The sequence below is a fragment of the Amblyomma mixtum genome, chromosome 1, assembly GCF_055824585.1.
Source record: "Amblyomma mixtum isolate Tamu chromosome 1, ASM5582458v1, whole genome shotgun sequence".
Lineage (NCBI taxonomy): Eukaryota > Metazoa > Arthropoda > Arachnida > Ixodida > Ixodidae > Amblyomma > Amblyomma mixtum.
In genome coordinates, this window is record NC_143012.1 from 87,819,361 (window position 1) to 87,835,852 (window position 16,492).

The window sequence follows — 16,492 nt, forward strand, 5'->3', positions numbered from 1 at the left end:
CTAATTTAACCATCTCTGATGTAAATTGATTCGCTCGCGTTCAGTATTCGGCAGAAAATAGCGATGTGCAAATATTCAAAATTTTTAAATATTGAATCGAACGTTCTCGTATTCAATTCGTTAAACGAATCAAATAATGGAGATTGAAAACTATTCGAATCTGTTGAAATATGTTCGCAGGTATCTGAATAATTCCCGTAAACTTTCTGAGTATTTGGCTTGAAGAAATGTTTTCGTTATCTCAATCAACTCTCCTGGAGCCAGCGCCAACTCCAATATTGCACAACTTACAGCCATGATCAGCTTGCGCAAGAAGTAGGGAATTTACAAGCCTCAGCGCTGGGACTTGTCGGGACATGCTCTATTTGTGTGGATACTCACAATGCTATCCTTAAAGATTGGGCGACTAGTTTCAAATCCCAGAGGACACTGCTGATAACCATGTCATAGTTCACAAGCCTCTTGTCTGCCAAGATGTGGTGCTGCAAGTTTATTCATAGCAAAAGTTATTTTCCTCACATGTGTGGCATACATTAGTGTTGCGTGAAGCTCAGTAGTTGCGTCCCTCTAGCGGAGATGGGCGTTGTGTCGTTCCATATCATTGCTATAATTCCACTACTGAGCATAGAGGTAGCAGTGCTGCTGCTACCGCTTCGTTGGATTTGCTTGCATGCTGCAAGTACAATGTAAAACTGTGCATGCAAGTAAGGATGGAAGCCAAGACACAAGCGGTTCTTACCTTTGAAAGCCGTTGGGGTTCCCCAAAGCAAAAAGACTGAGAACTCCTTACCTACAGGATCAATTCACTCTTATAGCTGCCAGTCCAAAGACTGGTGCCTGTATTTCGTCAGTGTGCATCTTCAGATAAGAGAACAAATGACTGCTAAGCTTAGTAGCGTTTTCATATTTATCGCAATTTTTTTTTCCAGACTGAAAATCCGCACCCTATTCTGGGTATTGTCTGCTCGGTTTTGGGATTCTTACAGGTAAACCGCTTGACTTTTGCTGCCACTGCTCTTGACACAGCTGTCTTTATTTCCTCTGCAAATGCGAAAAAGTATTAATGCAGTAAAGAACAGGTGGTCATATTCCAGAATTTGCTTTGGTTTAGCTTTGGTTTATTAGGGTTCAAGTGTAAATTATGTTTCCAGGAGGTCAATGCACATGTGCCCATTATATCTAATCTTATTTTTTGTGGTTTGCACGAGAAAATTTTTAACTCTTTTTATTATTCACTACCATCCACAATTGCTGGCCAATAGCACGCACTTTTTATTTCTAACAGCAGTTTAATCCCTTAATGTCCAGTGTTTTTAATTACTGATACATTGTTTGTACACAGTGTTCTTCTTACTCCGTAGGGTTAGAACGAAAACTTTTTGTAAACTTGCTGTCAGTAGCCATTGATTTCCAGTAGAACTGTTTGACGTAACTTCGAGGCCTCTGTGTGAAGAAAAAAGGATAGCGAACGTATAATTTCCAACGGTCCCTATCCTGATATCTCATTTTCTGATAGCATTTGGAGGATGTTAAAATATTGCCTACTGTCTCTGGGCATTCGAGTTTGAGGCCTTCGATTTGGTTTATCACGCAACTCTGGGCTATTGTAATGAAATGAACAAAGTGGTAATTGTTCTTAATTGGTGGCATATCTGTTTCTCAAACTTCAGCGTCGCTAACAGAATTTTGATATCGGCTTTTCAAAGCTGCTACATCAGCTAGCTTAATGAAGAGTTGGTAAAGAGTTTGTAGTTTTATCGTTAACTCATAATTTCAGAAGTAATGGGTTGTTATGTATGTAAGGTGATGGCCCAAATACACGAAAGCTAGGTGATTGATTCAAATTTATATAATTTCAGCCCATCATGGCCCTCTTTCGCTGTCATCCTCATGAAGATAACAGGTACATCTTCAACTGGGGCCACTGGTTTAACGGAAATGCTGCGCAGATTATTGGTGGTAAGCATCTTCGTCTGTGTGACTCTGCTTCACAAGACGTACAGCTCGAGTTTGTTTCGTTGTACAGCCCCTTTTTTCGTATAAGTGCACTGTTTGTTTGTTTCTTGCTTTCTCATGTGGTGTCCCCAGTATGAATTAAATGGGCATAAGCATACCTAACGACTTTCGTGCGGGTTTTATTGAGGCTTTTCTGAAGCAAAGTAGAAGCTTTTGCTGTTAGATATGAATAAAGCAAGTGGGCAGTTCCTTGTTATGGGCAGCTGCGCTTGTGTCCTTGCAGGGGCATAGTCTTCAGACGTACTGCGATGCCACGGATCTGAACACAAATATATACTTGGGGGCTGTACACTACAATCCCTAGACTGTATTTAGCCTAGCTGTATGCAGCTAATGCAGGAACGTGTGCATTCTAAATCATATCACTCATTAAAGATAACGTATTGCAAAACTATGAAATTTATTGGACAAATGATATCTTCTAGGTATGAGGATATGCTAGTGAAACTAATATCAGAGTGCCCAGTTACCTTTATGATGTGTCACGTCTGTTGAACATAATATTTTGGCGGCCTTTCATGAAGTTTTTCTTGTTATTTTGTCGCGTGTGCTGTGCAGTGGCCGCCATTTTCTTCGCAACGGGTCTCGAAAAGGCGCAGCTCAAGGGTGCCGACTGGTTCGTGTACATCCTGGCTGCCTTCGTTGGTTTCCACGTCCTCGTGCACATCATCATGCAGCTCCACTCGAGTCTCATGTCCAAGAAAGGCAAGTTATTCTATCTTTCTAGCCCGACTTAAACATTCCCTTCCGTCACTTATTAATCCTGTTGTGTCAAAACATTGAAAACGTGAAATCAAGGTTATAAGTTCTAGGATTTCTTCAATAATGGACCGTCCATTGCATAATTGAAAATGCATGACTGTTTGAGAGAGAGAGATGATTACAGTATAGGTACATTTTGGTTATTTAGACAATTTCAGAATGTTTTCATGCAATAAAATTTTTGACAAATACAGAGGTACATAGAGGTAAAACAGGAGCAAAATTGAAAATTACTCTACCGCTTGATAAACCCAGATATACGAATGCAGAAATTTCACTGTTTTGCCTTTAGTGTTACCTTTTACATTATTCTCTTCCAGCCTGCCCCCTGCAGTTCTGGCAGCTGATACTATAACATCATTATGATAAATATGTCCGAAAAGGCTGTTTCTGGAACTGTTAAAAGTTCACATAGTCGTTTGAGGAGATGTGAAAATCACCTACAGTTTTACGGGGTATCACAAGTGATACGCTGGGTGTTGCAAGGTCAGCTTTATTGCGCAGCGGCGAATGTCTGTTTTGTGAGAAGAGGCTGCACATTCACCCACGCACGCTCAAAGGCCTTAGTGTCTCAGATGAGGCGATGGACACCACATCAGCTACTCCTGCATCATGGGCGCCTCGGGGGTGGTGGAGCTCCTTAGGCTGGCCGAGAGAAGAGATCTGCCCTGGATCATGAGGCAGAGAAGTTTTAGGTTGTACAACTAGTCTGCGGGGATAAGAGGGTCGTGGCTGGCACGGAACGTGGTGGATTAGAGAGATGATGGGAGCGGCCTTGATCTTGCAGTGGGCGTAGTCAGGCTGATGATGATGATGTGCACCCAGTAAGTGGTAACATGGCATTCCTAAATTGCTCGAATTTCAGGCTGTGCTTAAAACTGCAGTGTCGTAATTGTGCTTGCAAGAAACACGTCCTCGGCACACGAATGGGCTTTATGAAGTTCGGAATGCTTCATTGCAACCAACCGAGAGAAGGGTGGCAGGCTGTCGAGGCTGGTAAATTTTATTGTGCGAAGGGACATCGCTGTTCTTGAAATCGAATTAAAATGGAACAGAAGCTGCCACTATAACTGTTAGAAAGATAATCGTCATAGTGGCACCACACCTAACAGTAACTCTTCGTGAGCCAGATCTTTTAGATCAACTACCAGAGGTATATCTGATTTTTGAGGACTTTACTACACACTTGTGTATATGGGCAACCCAAAAACAAATAGTACAGGACAAATGGTAGATTTAACCTACAATCATCTGCTTGCTAAACATGGTTAGTCATATACTGCTCCCTGTGCTCAAGCAAATGAGCTGCCCAAATTTTTTGCTTTACCTGATGTTTTTACCAATTTTAAAAAAAATGCTTTAAACCCTCATGGAAGGGCTGTTGCTATCAGCCTATCATAATTAACGCCAATGATCACTTTAAAGCCTAGGCACTGGAAAAAATACAAACACTTACAAGACTGGTCACTGGTTATTCTTTTAGTGCCCAAGTTATGACAGTCAGCGAAAAATCAGTACTTCCAGAATTTGCTAACAAATCTACCTACGTTCCAAATGTAATATAACAATTTTGATAATGCTGTCAAAATGCGAGAACCTGACATGTTGCCAATTAGCAACAATTAACATTTGGTCCAATTTGAGGAGCTATTTATACTTGTGGGATTGACTAAACCAAAAGCCTTAAACTTTAAGGTCTATGGCCAGTAGCGAAGTTTTTGCAACGAGTGTTTATCTATTTCTGCCACGAAAGTTGTCTGAAAATGAGATGAATTTTTGAGTGCTGGCTTCAAGTCACTCATTCACACAGTTTTTATCCACACAACTTGCTCATAGCCGTGCTGTACATATTGACTTGAAAGCGCTGGCCACTGAAAATATGTTGAGACCAAAATTTGTATTCAAGCTCTATTAGCAGCGAATACAGGGTGTGCAGACAATATGTCTGAATTTCGTGACAACGGCCATGAAAGGGTTAATTAAAGCGCTGTCCTAGATCAAGAGTTCTTAGAAAATCTTAGCCTAGATGAAGTAAATGAAAAACTTGCAGCATGTATACCTCATGCAGCAAAACTACCAATATCTCAGTATTCAAGACTTATCAGGCTGAGGCATGAAACAAAAAACACGAATGTAGACAAGTAACAAAAAAGCAAAATGTGATGTTTTCGAACGTATTCAGCACATCAAAGTCCTATAGACTTCGAATGAACTAAAGCAGATATATCCGCCTAAATGCTGGAAATATTTGCGGAAAAAAACTGCCTGAATGTAATCTAGAAACAGTTCACCCGCATGAAGGAAATTACATGAGCAGGCTCGTAAGTTGAGTGGGAACTTCTCCCTATTCACAGTTCCTCTTCTCTCACCTCCCGATGCACATACAAGCACAGAGAAACAAGGAGACATATTGGGTGAGCATTTTGTTGCGAAAGCGACACTACGCGAGTCGCCGAGCCATTTTGCGGCGCTTATCAAAGGCCATACTGCGCATGCACGACGAGCGGTGACGTCACACAGCGCACAGCTGGGGCGCCGCCGCCGCCGCTGCGCGGGTGACCCTGAGGTGCCGCCGCCGCGCTACCATGCCGGGGCCGCCACGCTGCTGCGCGGTCTCCATCGCCCCTCTTTTTCTTTCCTCGTTGCTTTCGCAATCCTCCAGGTTTAACCAGAGCTAAACCACTGCCAATTTTTTACACACAGTCTCTAGTTCTTTATGTTAGGGGATTAAATTTCAAGCTACGAAAGTTTACCTAAAAGACAGATTCGAAGTTATGGCAGCATACAGTGTAATTACTCTCCAAAAATAAAATTAAAAACATATAAATATATATTTGTGCAGAATTATATATAATATAAAAATTATATAAAATATAAATTTATATAACAGACATCTACAACCAATAATAAACAAACTGAGACTAGTAACTGCTTTTTCTTTCGGTGTGTATTGGGCACATGCGATGCATTCTTGCTACTATATTTTAATTTTTGTTGCTCGCGGTGATGTATGTCTTGTAGTTACGTTTTGCCCTGTATATTTATAATTGTGTTTACTTTTTGCCTTGTATCACGCGTTGTTTTTAACTCATTGTTCCTATTTGCTTAATCTATTGTTTTTGCCCCCCTTACTCAATGCCCTTCTGGGCCCTGTAAGGTATTTTGAATAAAAATAATAAAATAAAGTTGGTTCTGATTATATTTAGGAAAATCAATGAGGGTTCTATTCTATTTAAAACAAGGAATACAGCTGCATCCAACTCCATACCTCAATAAAGCGAGACTCTTATTAAAGAGGAACTTAAACTTTTAGGGGTTACTTTTCACATGAAACTCTGCTTTTTGCTTTTTGCCACGCATAAAAGCATTAAAGGTTGAAAAACCCGATAGGGCGCTTCAGTGGCTTTGGTGCTTGGCTACTGATGCCAAGGTCATGGGTTTGATTCCGGCCGCGGCAGCAGTATTTTGATGGAGGTGAGAAACCTTGGCGGAACACATAAGTTCACCTTTGGTTTGTTGAGTGCCTGAACTCCCGTAAGGCTCTGTTTTGATTTACCTCTGTGGTTGCAACCTGCTTTCTTGCTCCGACTGCTGACGATGGCAATTTTCGGCAGACCATGATCCTTAACGCTATCGAGTTAATACGAAGCCGGTCGTGTACTGTGAGATGTCGGTGCACGTTAAAGAACACCATGTTGTCTAAATTACTTTGTAAAAGGAAAGGAAAAAAGAGAAACATTTCATTTATTTACCCTAAGGGCCCTTTCGGGCATTACATAGGGGGGGAATACAACTGTTCAAGATTGGTTATATATATGCACATAAGCAAGAACGCACTTATAGAGTACATGTGTCGCTTTTGGAAGTCAAACACTACAATTTACAATTAAAAGTTAATGCCTCCTGCGTCATCTACATCTTAACGTATTGTTGCATCGTTACGATAACTTAATAGAGTAAGTCACGCCGAATGAGAATCAAACAACTTCATAACTTCAGCGGCTTCCAGGATAATAAAAAATAGCGGGAATGCTGGTCTGCAGCTGTGGCTCTAATTGTGACACATAGAAACATTTTGCTTCATCTGCTCTACAAGGTTCACCTATCGGTGCCCTTCATTCGCAGAAATGCGTGCTCTTTACTTCCAACACCGCTTGTCTATCAGGCTGCTAAAGAAAGCCATGCAATTGCTAATATATTTTAAAAGTATCGTTTAAAAGAAGCTTATGAATCCAGTCTTTTTTCTTCACAGCTGCTTCCAATGACATAAAGATGCAAGACATGACAGCAGGCAACGGTGTTCACGCTGTCGAACCTGGCCGGGATTTACAACCACCAACAGATGCCCCGGTATGCAATTTATTCCTCCTTGCATCGTATGGTAGTGATCTTCTGAGCATATCCATTCGTTGCATCCACGGTAAAGCTTTTCGCATTTGCGGTCTGTCGACAGACTCTCAATTGCTGCTCTCGTTGAAACTTGAGACTGTAATTGGTGGTGCTGCTCAGGGGAAAAGTTGATCATTACAAGCACTTTTGCACACAAGCTGACCTATATTATAGCTTTGCCTGTTGCAACCAGCGGCATTTATGACAGTTCAGTGGATATGTGCCATGAGCTTGCATAAGCCCTTAGTCCCGATAGCAAGAAATGAGGACACTTGACGAAGGTCACTTTACAACTAAAATTAATTCCTTTGTTTATCTGTATTCAGTACAAGCTAGTCAGTAGCTATTGTGGAAGCCACGTAGTTCACTAATCATGAGTTACTTGCTGTAAGTGGGTATTGTCTGTTAGGTTCTTATAAAATGAGGACATGAAAAATACAAACCAAGAAGTGAACGGACCGATGTTGCATTTAATGCATGACTGGGTCGTATGTTCTCGGCGCATCTGTATCCAAGATAATCCATGCTCTGGAATGCAGTACAGCAGTTCTCATTGCTTATTTGGACTACTTTTGAAAGGTGTATGCCATCTCTTTCATTTGTTCTAGGGAGGAGGCTTCAGACGCTTCATTCTCGGTATCTACCTAGTTGTGGCCATACTCGTCGTAGCGGCGTTGGTTTCGACCATTTGGTTCAGCACGGCACCGTGATATGTCTTCGAACATGATGACAGAGTGCAAATAAGACGAGAAGATCACCTCAGCATGCAAGCAACATCGCCAAATTCTTGTGTGTGCTCCACCGATGTTTAACTGTCCTCTAGAAACCACAAGGAGTCCTTCTCGTTGTTGGCGGATCAAGCAAGATTGGCTCAACATGTCAACACCTGCGCTCGTTTTCACCTACTCGTGCACCGACGGGCCACTGACACCAACCACTGCCGTCTTCATCATCGCTGCTTATGCCTTGGTTGGGTACTAAACGACCCTGACTGTGCGTGTTGTGGAATGCACTACAAAGACAACGAATGTGCTTGACCTTGAGCGCGTTGTGCTTGTCTCAGAGACGTGTCGCAAAATGCGCACATGAACCCAACACCAGTGTGATCACGGACAAAAGTGCCAAGGCTGTTTTTTACGAAAGGACTGCTATTCTTGAATGCTTGTTTGCCTTATTTAGAAGTTTTCAAGTTTTATGTTGCTTTACTTTCTGCTACTTCTTACGTGTTTTATTGATGTGTTTGAACTTAACTAGTACTTAGTGTGAGCAAAGCTACCCCTTTGCATTGGGCCTTCAGCAGTGTTCAAGGGGTTGATTTTTAAAGCAAAGCGCTGTTGATTCTAAAGCGTGAATCTCCTGTAGCTACCTGCGTGACACCACGTTCAGTAATTGTGGCGCACTGCTCGAAGTGTCCGCTCATATGTGTTATGTTCTGCGTGCTTCTACCTCAACTCACAATTCTAGAGCAAAATGCTGTGGCTAGCACAGCAAAAATGCTGGCCCTTAGATACACGTTGTTTGCTTCAAAGCATTTACGTAGGATGACACCAAAAAAATTATCCACGCTGCTGCGAAATTCTTGCAAATCAGTGTTAATGAATACATGGTGTAAATAAGGAAATAATATATTGTGTTAATAAATAGTTGTTTTTTGATATGCTTCAATTTTTTTTCGTTTCTTCTTCAATATGAGGAGGAAAGATAATTCGTATGCCAGCCAATGAGGGTTCAGTCCAGCTTAGCAGCTGAAACCAGAAATGGCTGTGTCGTCATACGTTCTGGTACAGGTGGTGACCGCGATAGCACGAAGCGTTGCACGAACATTGCAGTGATATCTAATCGCAATGTTGGCATAATGTGAATACTGTCCCCTTGAAATCACATTCAGCTAGAAAATTGCAGCAACATTACTGCCATGTTTGAACAGTGTTGCTGCATCATTGCTGAACAGTTTCAGTAGTGATTTGAAATGTTGCTGGAAACAAATCAATAATCCAAGAATCATAACACATATGCATGGATTGCGTGCGGGGGGTGCGAGGTTCGATCCCTGGTGCCACCGGGGTACAATGGATGCAAGCTTTGTCTTGGTCTGGTGTTCGGCTTCTTTAGGGCTAAATGCTTGGGAGATAGGTCTTCGACCCCACTTTGAGTAGAAAAAGGACCACTGTGGGCTTTACCCCACAAGGTGGCTTTTGGTCCCTCGCAGATAGATATGCACTGAGGGAAGGTGACGAAACCAAAGGACCTTTTCCAAGCATTTTATCACAGAAGAGCCGAGCACGAGGCAAGGGGAAATTTCTACCCATTCGAAAGCCTGGTGGCACTGGCGATCGAAACCCGAACCTTTCAAATGAGGCGGCTGGTCAAGCACATGGCCACATCTTTGGTGAAAGATGGCCGCCCCTACCAACACGGCAATTTCCCAGAACGAGCTGGGTTATCTTTCCGAGGTTTGAGGTTCCATCAGGGCCTAGTACCAGGCTGGGAGCACCCTCATACCTATTGGACTGGTAGGTGCCCGGTGACACCGGAGTGCCTCCCACCGTTTTGGAGGATGCTAAACCACAAGGCCAACCATAGTTGGATGGGGCGAGGGCACTTCGTGCCCTCGCACAGACCAAGCTGAACACTGAAACTTGTGGGCTTCCTGTGGTATGGCTTGAGAAGGTTCCAGGCGTTGAAGCCCTACTAGATCAGCCTGGCACCAGGCCGGGGATTCACTCGTACCTATTTTACTGGAAGGAACCTGGCGAGACCCATGACTGATGCCTCCGCATGCCTCAGTGGATCCTCCACGATGGTGCCATCCATAGATGCATGCACAAAGCACATGAAGATTGTGCCCCCTGTTTTTCAGTAGTTTGGCCAGTCATCGGACAAGGACTGGCAAGAACGATAGCACTTAAATAGAGAAATAAACCTGCAAAGTTAGTAGCAAGACCTATTTTAGTGCTCTTTAAAATGACCCCGGACAAAGAGAAGACACTTCCAGGCTATACTCAGTAATGCTAGTATCTTGCATGGGTCCCTACTAAGGTGTATCCCAAGTGCTGAAAAGTAAAAAAAAAAAAGAAATAGGAAATCTCAAGGAAAACAATATTTGCAAAAACAAACATGTTGTACCTGCTTTTGTAAGCAATCATTGATACCATACCCATGTTTTGCCAGAAATATATGGACATGACAGATGGGATTTCAATGAAATTTGTACTTATCGATGCAAAGCTATGACCACAGGAGATGATGCCAGAGTATGTGTTTGCGAAAAAAACAGCAAAGTTTATTCAGCGCTGAAAATCGCCGGCATGATCACATGTCATTCACGTTTTTTTCAACATTTTGCTCTTCCCAGGCGAACATCTGCAAATTGTACTCAACATAAAAGGAGAAAAATGTGGCTACGGATAGGTTAATTACAGCAATGCTAGTTCACCATACTAAAACTGTTGCATTGGTAGTGTCGCGACGACGGCCTGCTGATGGCCAAGCTGAATGTGTCCCAGTATGTGCTGCGCCCACCAAGCACAACGTACCAAAATGGCATCTTGCACTTGCAGCAGCTATCTATAGGTTTGACAAAGGTTGGTGTATGGAGAGGGGTTAGTGTCCCAAAGCGAATCAGGCTATGAGGGACGCCGCAGCAGAGGGCTCCAGAAATTTGGATCTCCTGAGGTTCTTTAACGTGCACTGACATCGCACAGTACATGCGCCTCTAGAATCTCGCCTCCATCGAAATGCGACCATCACAGCCGGGATCGAACCTGCGTTCTTCGGGCCGGGAGCCGAGTGCCATAACCACTAAGCCACCGCAGCGGCGTTTGACAAAGCACTGCGGTGAATGACTTTTGCAGAAAAAGTTCCTTACCTTTGCTTAATCCGTGATGAGGCATAGCGTAGCCAATCAACTGCATACGTCTTCATATCTTAGCAAAAATTTTGTAATCCACATTTGCCAAGGTGCCACATTTGCCACATTTGCGTAACCTTCTACGGAGCGCAGTTTTCCGTTATCAGTAGTTTTCGGAATTAGCACTGTGCGGCTTTTTGTAAAAATTCAGGGGGCACTTTGGCTCTCTAAAGTGCTGCAAGGCGAAAGCGTTTCCTGGCCACTGTTTGTTTTTATTTACTTTTTTATTTTTCATATTTTCTTTTTTATTTATTTTTTGCTCCTTTTCTCAATTTTATTTTTATTTTCACATCTTATTTTTGTTTTATTTTTATTAACTTTTATTTTATATTTTCATTTTCTTGACTTTACTCCTTTTATTTTATTTATGAAGCCCATGCATTAATGCGCCTTTATTCATGCTGGAACCTTGAGCCTTTTAAGCAGTGACGCCGAAAGGCGGACGAATCTGCCGACGCGTCTGTCGACACTTCTGCCGACGCGTCTGTCGACACAGCTGCCGACGCGTCTGCTAACGGCAGTATGAGGCATTAAAGGCTTTCGCCTTAAAAGACTGCGGAAGGGCTCCTATATCCAGCCCCACCCTGAAGACCCGCAGCAGGAGAGTAGTGAGAACAGATTTTAAAGCCTTGTAAAATTCGCCTGAAATTCCGTCAGGGCCAGACTGATCAATTGCATGTTGCACCTCTTCCGGCGTGAAAGAGCCGCTAATAACTGAACAATCGTCTTCTGATAAAGGGCTCACTAAGGTGCTGAAATTCGCAAAAATTTCCGAATTACGCGCATCAGGTGAAGCACTAAACAAGTCTATGCAATAATCCACAAATATACGGTCATCACCTCATTTGTAGAAGAACTTGCTTTGGGGCTAGTTGGTTCATGATTGAAGTTCAGAATGGCGCAAAAGACACACACACAGGAAAAATAGGGGATGACACAAAGGCGCAGGAAAAATAGGGGATGACACAAAGGCGCTCTTTGTGTCATCCCCTATTTTTCCTGTGTGTGTGTCTTTTGCGCCATTCTGAACTTCAACCTCATTTGTACTGGACACTAGTTTGTTTCCATTGGACATTATCCCCGAAATCAACTTTACTGTCGCATGACGGCGCTCATGAAGCAAAGCCTGTCGTGTCGGGTGCTCACATTGCAGATCACGCTTGGTACGAGATCGAACACGGGCACCCGTGTAGCGTTTTGCATCAAATCTTTAACTCACTTTTGCGACTAGCAAATTCATCCGTATATAAGCCCTGCAGGTGCTTCGCATTCTATTTCATACAGGTTGTACAAATTTTTCCTGAGTGTCTGCTCCTGATGTTTCCTGTAAAAGGAACTCACGGAACCAATTTCTATAGCTGTAGCACGCACGTCCTGCTTAAACATTTCCCAAGCGGCGAACAACGGCATCTTGCTCAAGAAACAGGATTCCAGTTGTGAGCGGACGCGAATGACGAATTCTTCATCATTAATTACGGAGGAGTCCAGCTTCAAGAGCGCCCATTTCGGCCTAAATTTTGAACAATCACTGCCTCCGAGGAGAGCAACCACCATACAGTGATCAGAGAACGAAACTGGTAGAGTATCACAGACCAATCCTCGGGAGACAAGCGCGAAAGACGCATAAATTCGATCTAGGTGAGCGTGAGAATGGCCCTGAATGCATGAATAAGCTGGAACCAGGACATGAACTTCCGGTATCAATGCGCCCTGCATATCTTCTGTATATAACAAGTGACAAAAATGCACCGCTCCTATCCCTAGGTCCATCAGGAGCGGCACGATCAACACAGTCGCATAAACAATTAAGGTCACCCATTAGCATAACGTGCCGGTCACAGTCCAGTAAGCTGCAGCTATGCCTTCAAAAAGACTAATGCGCTGTGGCACAGTATTAAATGCATAGACATTAATTAGTCGCCATGGCTTTCCATAGAGCAGAAAATCGCAGCTATCAACCGGCCCTCAATAGTGTAGGTCAAGCCCGAACAAGGAAGTGTCTTGCGCAGAAACAAACAGCAACACAGCATGCGTCACGAGGACATTATATTCTGATAAAAAGGGCTGCAGGGCCACCTCGGTATCCTCCTCACTTTCAATTTTCGTCTCCTGGACGGAGATAACATCAAGGTGCCTGCTGCAGAAGAGTCGGCGGAGTGGCACCTGCCTCTGGCGAGACAGAAGGCCCCGTAAATTGTGTTGCGAACACTAATTATTCGGAAGCAGCCATGATGACTGTAACAACTATGCCTACAGTTGCATATGTGCCTGTCGGTAGACGGCGAAGCCGCCTTAGAACCACCGCCAGGCCTCCTGGACCGCGCGAACGTCGGCACTCCCCCTTGTGCCTCGACGCTCGACGCCGACGGCGATGCGTGCTGCGCACCGGGTCCTCATCGTCACTCGTTTCGGAAACGCAGGACGCACGGAGCTTCTGAAGCGGCTCGTCTGCGGAACCAGGTTTATCATCCGCTGGAAGAAGGCCCTGATCCGGAGGCTGCTGGCCAGCAATGACAGCAGGAGGCGAAGTGTCCGCCGTGGCATCCGTAGGGGCTTCAAGGACGGCGACTGGTTCGCCGCCAGCAGCAGAACTCGGTGCCTCACACCGAGGCGGCGCTGCATGGTCATCCGCCGGTTCTTCACTCCGCGTCAGCACTTTGGGGAACAACCTGCCCACTGACGTTCGAAGGCTCATGCTACAGCGGTGACTGGCAAGTTTCCAGTAGCGTCAAGTACTTCTGTAGCCTCCATGATGTTCCTGTAGAGCGTCGTCAGGGGGCCGCACGCGATGCCGCAGCTTGTCGGCATACGTCACGACGCCCTAGGCCTCCGTTGTGTGGCCGAAACGCCGGCAGTCGTCAAACCGCGGCGTACGACAGTGCCGACGAATGTGTCCAACGCGGATGCGACGTAGACACAGAGGTGAACTGCCCGGAATGGCTCTGAATGCCGCACACAGTCAGCTGATGTGGAACGTCACTAACGCCGACTCCTTCAGCAAGGGAAAGGACGACATCACGGCTTAGAGTTCTCATCTGTTCCACGTCTGAAACTTTCCAATTTTCCGCCGAGATAGATGTCACCTTCCCGTACGCCTGGAGTTCCTCACGGATGAAGCACTCTTCCAAGAGCTCGGAAAGCCACAAAAGCTTCAGCTTCACCTCCTTCGGTTCCGGATCAACAACAGCGGCGGCTCTTCACCAAGAGGTCGCCGCAGGACACGAGCTTTTCTTTTGATTGCGCCGATTCGCAAGTAACCATTCAGACGTGAGACATCTGGAATTGTCCGATAGAGCTAATTTCTTTGAGGTCCACGACGTTTCTCAGCGAGTCTCTGAAATCCTGTACGGGCGCCCGGCAAGGTCTGCATGCAGGAAAACGGAGTCGGTCACCATGCAGTTTACCGGTTGGTAGTCGGGGCAGAACGATACGGTAGTCATTACTGCCGGCAAAAGCCTGAACAGTACCTCGGCCAGACGCCGATTGAACCCCTTTTGTGCGGAGAACATCGAGGAACGCGTCCGCTTCGAACAACGTCTCCTTTCTCCTCCACGCCAGCTGGAAAGTTTGGAATGATCAAAGGCGCGTCTAGTGAATACAGTGTCTTCGTTCACTCCCATCGACCTCCCTTCCCGTTATCGCGAGGTTTAGGTGTCCGCCGAGATATGCGACACATATACATTTTCTTTCCTCAAAAACAATATTACCGACGAGCAAGGCGTAGAGCAGCGTGGCGGAATGGTCACGTGGCCAAATATGGCGGTGGTCATGCTCCCGCGCTGTTAAGCGTCTATAAATGCGCGCTTGCCTTGGCGTGAATGCTATGCAGTCCTCTAAGGACAAGTGACATCGACAGGAAGAAGCGAGAAAGCGACAACGTGCACAAGAGACGCCAGAACAGCGTGAATAACGTCTTGCAAAGCGTCGTGCTAAGGATGCAGCTCGGTGACGTTCTACCTCGCAGAGTGGTTCCACGTCATCGGTCACCGATGAATCTCAACACCTGACTGCTCAGGAACACCGCAATGCTACCAGGCGAAGGCAACGCGCCGAAAATTGCCAGAAGAACGCGCACACCATTGCTTACGCAATTTAATTACCCGGTTTAACCGGAGCTAAACCACTGCCAATTTTTTTTTTATCCTGTAGCCTGAATCGACGACGCATTAGAGTGCTTGCAGGGAGCGGAGTATTTTTCGTCCTTAGACACGCTCCGGTTACTGGCAAGTCCCTATGGCTGCCGCTGACCGGCCGAAAACCGTCTTATTCATTAAATGTGTTGCCATTCGGCCTGTGTAATGCCTCAGCCATATTCGAGAGAGTGATGGAGAATATTCTCCGTGGACTCAAACAGGAAACATGTCTATGATATCTGGGTTACATTTTTGTTTTTTTTTTTTCCAAAAGTTTTTCCTTCCGATTTACTGCGCCTTCGCCGCGTACTCATGTGAATTACTGAAGTTACATCCAGACCCACAAAAGATCCATGTGTGCTGGATGGAAAGTGCCTCTTGAGTCGATGTATTAACATGAGAATGGAGTGCATATTGCAACCGCGCAAAACGACGCAGGACGAAGAGAAAAAAGCACAGGACAAGACGCGGACTGTACTCCATTGTCAACCACCAACTAGCCCGCCTTCACTTGTTACTTGTATTAACATGAGCTCAGTTAGTCCTTGCAGATGCGATAAGGAGCAATGTGGGATCAGCACTGGCAAGCCAAATTTGAGTTGGCCGATATATGCCCCAGAAGGGGCCTACGTATATATTAGAGCGTTTGCCCCAGCCCCCCTTGCTCATATCAGATCCACAGTGAAAATTTTGACCAAACTCGCCAACTTATTTTCCTCATCCGCCCTTAACCATCCTTGATCGCATTGTCTCGACTGCGCTTGCCAAGTACTGTTTCTGGAATGGTAGCTTAGAGGGTGTTTTTTAACGAAGTTTATTGAGTCAGGGCATAAAACGTTATAACTGAAGGATGACGAGGATGCTTAAATAAATGAGAAAAGTTTCCTTCATCTAATGAAATCGAGGACTGAACGATGATGAGGTCCCTGTGTCCAAGCGGTGTAAGAAGCACTATTATTCGGCGACAGACCAGCCGCCGCCAGGTGCCGAATTCTTGCCGGCTTCGGCGCCGCGCAGACCCACTGCAGATGGTGGATCTCGGATTCAAGATTTCGGTTCTGCTAGACTGGACACCCGGGGCGCGGTTATAAACCTTCGAATTGCGGGCACTTTCGTGTCACAGCGGGAGTTAGGGCCTAGGGACAAACACTGAGACGGCAGAGGAGGTCGCAATAGCACTAGCTTGCGTCGGTTCCAAAGCTAAATACGTCATAAGCGACAGCAAAGCTGCAGTCCAAAAATTTTAGTAGAGGGAGAGTCTCTGCCCTCGCCGCCAAAATTT

The 16,492-nt window shown here is 45.0% G+C and overlaps 1 protein-coding gene across 3 annotated transcripts in view; it reads left to right on the forward strand.

The window, feature by feature from the left end:
* Positions 1 to 8,822, forward strand: part of LOC149367130 (ferric reductase 1-like) — an 87,765-nt gene extending 78,943 nt beyond the window's left edge. For 2 of the 3 annotated variants that reach the window (XM_089554329.1, XM_089554335.1), the window contains exons 12-17: positions 930 to 986; positions 1,860 to 1,959; positions 2,575 to 2,721; positions 5,133 to 5,192; positions 7,031 to 7,128; positions 7,776 to 8,822. In XM_089554329.1, coding sequence (XP_089410455.1) covers positions 930 to 986; positions 1,860 to 1,959; positions 2,575 to 2,721; positions 5,133 to 5,192; positions 7,031 to 7,128; positions 7,776 to 7,877 — 564 coding nt within the window. In that variant the 3' untranslated portion in view covers positions 7,878 to 8,822. The remainder of the gene's footprint in view (positions 1 to 929; positions 987 to 1,859; positions 1,960 to 2,574; positions 2,722 to 5,132; positions 5,193 to 7,030; positions 7,129 to 7,775) is intronic. The other variant, XM_089554339.1, reaches the window with a different exon arrangement.
* Positions 8,823 to 16,492: the final 7,670 nt, after the last annotated feature.